Source organism: Polypterus senegalus, chromosome 4 (genome assembly GCF_016835505.1).
Source record: "Polypterus senegalus isolate Bchr_013 chromosome 4, ASM1683550v1, whole genome shotgun sequence".
NCBI classification, from domain to species: Eukaryota; Metazoa; Chordata; class Cladistia; order Polypteriformes; family Polypteridae; genus Polypterus; species Polypterus senegalus.
In genome coordinates this window covers 177,883,904-177,890,292 of record NC_053157.1, presented here as the reverse complement: position 1 = coordinate 177,890,292, position 6,389 = coordinate 177,883,904, and the positions used below count along the sequence as shown (strand labels likewise).

The 6,389-nt window shown below is 38.6% G+C and overlaps 2 protein-coding genes across 2 annotated transcripts; both read left to right on the top strand.

Annotated features, from left to right (window-relative positions):
* The first annotated feature begins 4,008 nt into the window (after nt 1-4,008).
* Nucleotides 4,009-5,203, top strand: LOC120528772 (zinc finger BED domain-containing protein 4-like). The gene is made up of 4 exons (XM_039752908.1): nt 4,009-4,342; nt 4,440-4,584; nt 4,635-4,866; nt 4,955-5,203. The coding sequence occupies exons 1-4, from the start codon at nt 4,009-4,011 to the stop codon at nt 5,201-5,203; spliced, it is 960 nt and encodes a 319-aa protein (XP_039608842.1).
* A 22-nt stretch (nt 5,204-5,225) lies between these two features.
* Nucleotides 5,226-5,811, top strand: LOC120528636 (E3 SUMO-protein ligase ZBED1-like). The gene is made up of 2 exons (XM_039752801.1): nt 5,226-5,261; nt 5,357-5,811. Exons 1-2 carry the CDS (start codon nt 5,241-5,243, stop codon nt 5,717-5,719), a joined length of 384 nt encoding a protein of 127 aa, XP_039608735.1. The 5' UTR covers nt 5,226-5,240; the 3' UTR covers nt 5,720-5,811.
* Nucleotides 5,812-6,389: the final 578 nt, after the last annotated feature.

Here is a 6,389-nt window from a genome sequence, read left to right as displayed (position 1 = left end):
TGTGTCTCAGTCACCACGTGGCATCATGAATGACTTGGGCATTAATGCAATATAAAAGCTTATGGTTAACAAAAGCAGCTTCATTGGTTCCTTTATTGCAAAATGAGTGCAGTATAGTGCTCTGATTACATTAGGAGAAACATACATTGCTGTAGATTTCATTTTAATATTGACCAAAACATTATGATGTATGTCCACCCACAACAAACGAAAACTGGATGCACTGCCTCGCTAGTCAGTTAATGGCTTTTAACATAGCAGGCATGATGGAGTGAAGCTTGGCTGCCATATTTCTAACCTGATGGCCAGTTCACTAAGAAGTTTCAACAGCCAGCCAATATAAACTGGCAAAAAAATATAACAAAGGTTCTTCAGTACATAGCTTTGACCCCATTTAAAAGGGAACTAAAATGTAGTCAGTGCATTATATTCATCATTTTTGATTTGTAAAATCTGGTACAATCTAAAAATAAGTACCTCTGTCTTCAATAACACAAAGCTTGTGGAAGATTATATTAAACATGTAATAGTCCTAAGGACACACAAATATCTTCTATATATAAAACACTATGTACCTTTTGACTCCCAGGCTGAATACTGCACAGGCTAAAAGGCCTGAAATATATAATTATCATATTTGGGAGCTGATGATTAGAGCATATCTACTTTAGGGTAAGCCCTATATTAGGCAAAGAGTTGCTGATGTATTGACAATGAATAGTGTGACTGGAGCAAACTGAAAATAAACAGAATTTCACCCCTAGTTAATGTTTTATTGTTCATTGTTTTGGTTCTAGTCTTTTCTTCTGAGACATTTGTTTGTTTTTTAATTGTTAAGTCTATTCCTTTAGTTTTTCCCACTTAGTTCTGTGCATTTTCCTTCATTTGTTCTTTTTGGTGTTATTATGTATTAGGCCCTCATATGTATCAGTCATCTTTGGTTACAGAACTAGATATACCTCAGAGATCTACTGATTCAGTACAGTGCCATTTCTTCTTAACTATGTTTTCTGCTTCTTTTCATATACTTTCTTACAGTTTACCTGTCTTTTAAACATTTGAGTTTGGTTTATCAATTTGGGATTTTTGTATTTTGATTGTGTTACATTTTGTCCAGGGGTTTAGCATATTTTTTGTTTTTATTTTATTACATATTTTTACGGTTGGGTTTATTTATTTTTCATTAGTTGTGTATGTGTATATATTTTAAATGTCCCTTGTGCTTTGTGGTTGGTTCTCGTTACATATAATCAGCTAGGAATGAGATCATAATTAGTTCATCGTGTGGGTTGGAGACATAAACATGGCATAAAGGTTTTTGAGACCTACAAAATGACCAAAAAGCAAGCCAGGAGTCTTTTCTGGCCAACCCACAAGTAGTCTCTACTGTTACCTGCCGGGTGTGTGTTCAGACCATAGAGTGTATGTGTATATACACAAACGTCTTGGACCACATACAAATTGGGTTCCGACCAAAAACTTCAGCAAACTTTTGGATCTGTTCACGACCACATACTCGGGGGACAAATAAGCCAGTTTCCTTTCCGGTTCATACACGCTGATGATTTCCGCACGTATTCAGTCTCTCCCTGTGCATTCTCTGTGCAGCGAGCGAGTGAGAGAGAGATAGCTTGAGAAGGCAGTTTAAAAAGGCAGTAAAGCTGAGAAGGCAGTTAAAGAATGCACCGGGCTTGTTTTTAAAGAGACTGCTTCGAGCATTCTATTGGATTTTAACCTCCACTTCACTTCTGTTTTTATGGGATCATTTATTTATTGAAGGATTCTGAAAGCACTGCACTTTAATTTGGACTTTGTTTTTGATTGTTGTTTTGCTGATTTTAATAAAAGCACTTGGCACTTTTTGCACCATCCGATTGCTCCACTGTAGTGCCTCAATGTCGTGCTTATCGGTAACATTACTGACGGTGACGGGTTTAAGGGCTCCCGGAAGTGACATGGGAGCATGCAGCGAACCCGCATCTTCACAGACTTTACCTCAAAACTGTAATCTGCACTCCACCCAATTCCTCCTCACTTCCTTCATGCCAGAACTCGACTCATGCAAGGGTTAGTTTTCTTGGTTGTTTATGGTTAGTTTTTGTATAAATTACAGATTTTTCAAATGTTACTTTTTTAATGAGTTTTAAGTACAGGGAAAAAATGGTTTACAGAGAGTGGTTCATAAGGCTATAGCGTGAATTCTTGCAATTTTAGTTTTCTCTGTTCAAGGTTTTCTCAGTGTTATTCAATGTTTTTACATTTAGTTTACTATTACATTGTGCATTCTATGGTATAATTAACTATTTTTGTGCTTAAAAATCTTTTAAAAAAATAATTTACATACAGCTTGTATGGTCTGGAATGGATTAATTGTATTTACATACAATCCTATAGGGGAAATTACTTCAGGTCACAACCAAATCGGGTTGCGACCAGAGTTTTGGAACGAATTATGGTCGTGACCTGAGGTTCCACTGTATATATGCTTCTATAAAAAGTCAAATTTCCCAGGGGCAAATAAAGTTCTATCTAATCTACAATAATCTAAATGTTCGACATGCAACGAAAATCCCAAAATATACAGTAAGTCACATATTTCTCACAAGGAAGAGAACCATCAGTCTCTGGCTAGTAAAGACAAGTCAAACCAGTATCCTAATTAGGGATGGGTACCGGTGTCCGGTGCCATTGTGGAACCGGTGCTGACATGAACGGTAGTAACCAGACCGAAAAGCAGCGCACAATTCGGTGCTTCATTTCGGTGCTTTTTTCCCTGAGAAATCTAGCCAATCACTTCCTTTCCAAGGATAGTAGGCGGGCTCAGGTATGTACGGGTTTTTTTTTAGAGCAGAGCTAAAATGCCGAAGCTGAAGCGCTCGAGAGTGTGGCTGTACTTCACAGCAAAAGATATAAACTCAGCAGCCTGCAACAAATGCTTAAAGGTAATAATGTGCAAAGGAGGTAACACCTCAAATCTAATGAAACACATGGCGTCGCATGGCGTTTTTTTAAAAGCCGAAAAATGCACCGCATTTGATAACTTGCAGCAAGACATCACACCGAGCACATCTACTGCGGGTGTGGTGCCTGTTCTCGGAGTTAGCAACATCCAAGAACCCGAGGAGGAGAGTCCGGCCCCTAGCCCTGCCAGTGTAGCAGAAATGATAACTGATGATGATGATGGCAGCAGCACCCGGTCTTCTCTGGGTGAGTAGCTTAATGTTGTTCGTGCAATTTACGTTGAGTAGGCTAACCACGTTATTACATTAATGCATGTAAGGTGAACTAGCAAACACCATCGTAGTTACATGCGGCTGTCTTCTTGTTTGATGGCAGATACTCCCTTCACCCTGGCCATAAAGGCTAAAATGACGAAAGAAAAAGTGGACGAAATTCATAGGGCAGTGACAAAATTTATAGTCAAAGATCTCCATCCATTTTCAACGGTGGAGTCACCATCATTCAGGTGAAAAATGTTGTATTACTCTTACATAAAAAAATAGATTGTATAATACTGTAAAGGTTAATATGTTCATAGCTGCTTAGCTTTGTAAGTCTTCTCTAAATATTATAAGTAAACTATATTTGAATAAAAGGTGAGCTATATGTTTTTATTTTTTATCTGGAAGAAAAAAATTAATGAAAATTCAAACGTATTTTCTGTTTATTCTGGGAACTGGTTTATATGTTTTATTTATTTTATCCTAAAAAAAGAATTAAATTTCAAGTCAAAAACACTTTCTTTTTTTTTTAATTTGTTTTTTGTTTTGTTTTGTGTTTTTTTTTTAATTCAGGGAGATGTCCACTGCCCTTAATCCAAGGTATCAGCCCCCATCGAGGGATGATCTATCCAACACACTTGTACCTGCTTGGTATTGCGTGGAGAAAAGCAACCTCATCCAGAATTTGGCACAGGTTAACAAGGTCGCTATCACCTGTGATGGATGGACCAGTATTGCTCAGGACCATTTCCTCACAGTGACTGTTCATTACATCTACAAAGGCAAAATGAAGCAGAATGTGCTTAGCACTGAAGCAGTTTATGAGTCACAAACAGGTCCAGTTGTCGCTAAAGAAATATCAAGTGTTGTGGAGCAATTTCACTTGGGAGGGAAAATAATTGCTGCCACTGTAGACAATGCCTGCAACATGGATGTTGCTTTGAAAAAATTGGACTTTTTAAAAGTGGGATGCTTTGCTCATACCCTCAGCCTGGCCGCACAAAAGGTGTATGACATTCCTGCAGTTTCCAGCTGGTGTGCCAAAATCCGTTCAGTTGTGGTGTGGCTCAAACGTTCATCCTTGAGCAAAACTGTGCTCAGAGAAAAGCAGCGAATCTTGAGTAAGTAGCGCATGTAGTTACATATCAAGAAGTATTGTTATTAATATTACCTTTTTTATAGTAATTTAAAATATGTTTGTGTCTATCTGTGCTTTAGATTTGCCAGAGCATAATGTCATTCTTGACGTTAAGACGCGATGGAATTCTCTCTTCCTGATGGTGGAGAGATTTATGGAGCAGTTTGATGCAATCCAGGCAGCTGCTCTGGATCTACGGCTGAGGAAGCCTATGGAGAAGGACAAGTAAGTGAATGACATGAGCATCACTTGCAAGAGCTAAATTACGTCAACAGGCTAGAAAGGTTCACGCACACCGATTTAATGAAGGCAGAGGAGTTTATTAAGTGCATGCAAGTCCTGTACACGTCAACCATGTGTGTGTCAAGTGACAAGTCACCCACATGCAGCCAAATCATCCCCATCCTGGCCAAGCTGGAGGCACATTTCAGACGATGTGATGAAGACAGTGTTTTCACCTCTTCAATAAAAGAGAAAGTCTGGGGTAGTCTGCAGAAAAGATATCAGGTATTTGCAGACAATATCAATGCACATGAAAAATAGGGTTACCTTTTTTCAGTATCAGCTCCTATGTTATATCTTGTTTTACTTAAAGGATGAAAACCTTCAGAAATTTCTGAAGGAGGCCACGATAATGGACCCACGTTTTAAAGGCAGGCTAGGTGGTGAGGCAGCTACTGACATCTGGGACAGGTTGGAGAAGGCAGCAGTTGCAAATGCCACAGCAGCAGTTGCACAAGTATTTTCATTGTGTGTGTACAATCTTGTCCTTTTGCATCATAATGTAGTTTCTATGTTGAAGGAATGCTCTTTTACTATCTGTGTGTCCATAGCCTCCCACTGAGGACCCCAAAGCATACAGCGAGGTGGATGATGCTGACATGGACAAGCCAGAACAATATGTAATTTCAGATTTTTTCTAACACAACCACTACATTCTAAAAGTGATCTTTGTTTATTTTGCAAACCTCACACATCTTTTTTTGTTGTTTTTCAGCTAAGTAAGGTCCAGAAGTCACCCTTAGAAAAGCTGTTTGAGGATGAAGACAGAGAGCTTCAACAGGCTGCTTCTCAAGCGGGTAGAGTCCCCTCAATCACAGAGCAGGTACAGAAGGAGCTTAAAATATACAAAAGACTGCCAGGAATTACCTCTGGACAAGACCCTGTGGCCTGGTGGTGGAGTAAGAGGGATACACTCCCCAATTTATCTGCCCTATCAGAAAAATACTTGTGTGTCCCAGCATCATCAATGCCTTCTGAAAGAGTTTTCTCTTGTGCTGGGCATGCCATCAGCCAAGAGCGATGCCGTATAGCTCCAGAAAAGGCTAATATGATTATCTTCTTGCAAAAAAACTGCTAAACATCACAGGTTTCATGACAAAGTTTGTGTTTTCAATTGTTTAAGCACTGGTTCCAACCAAAGAAGTTATGTTTTATTGACAGAAAGGGCTAGGTTTGCTATAATTTTGTTTAAAAAAAATTACTGGGAAAAATAAAAACGCAAGAGGTTTTGGACGAAGTTTGTGTTCTTTATTTTTTTAAGCACCGGTTCAAGCACCGTTTAAGCACCGGCACCGTTTCAAAAGTACCGTTTTGGCACCGGTATCGGATAAAACCTAAACGATACCCATCCCTAATCCTAATAAATGAAGAATATTTAATAGCAAAACAGAAAATAAAGCAAAAAAAAAAAAATATTCAAAACAGCAAAATCAAATGTGCTAAAAAGCAATCCAAGGTAAACAAATCCTAATAAACAATCCACAAGCAAAATCCAATAACCACAAGCAGAACAAATGCAAGAAACCAGAAAAACCAAGAAATAACTTTACTTGCTTTAACTCCAAAAACAAGAAAATGTTCTGCTGTTGTTTCTGTCTTTCTTGGCTCAATATAAGGCCAGAAGGAGGGCCTAGCAGCAGTGATGTCAGGGTGGCCCTGCCTCCTAGGGCACCAACCACATGGCAGCACATTTAAAGTCACAGAGTAATCACAGCAGAAAATGCATAAAAATATGAAAAATAATAATT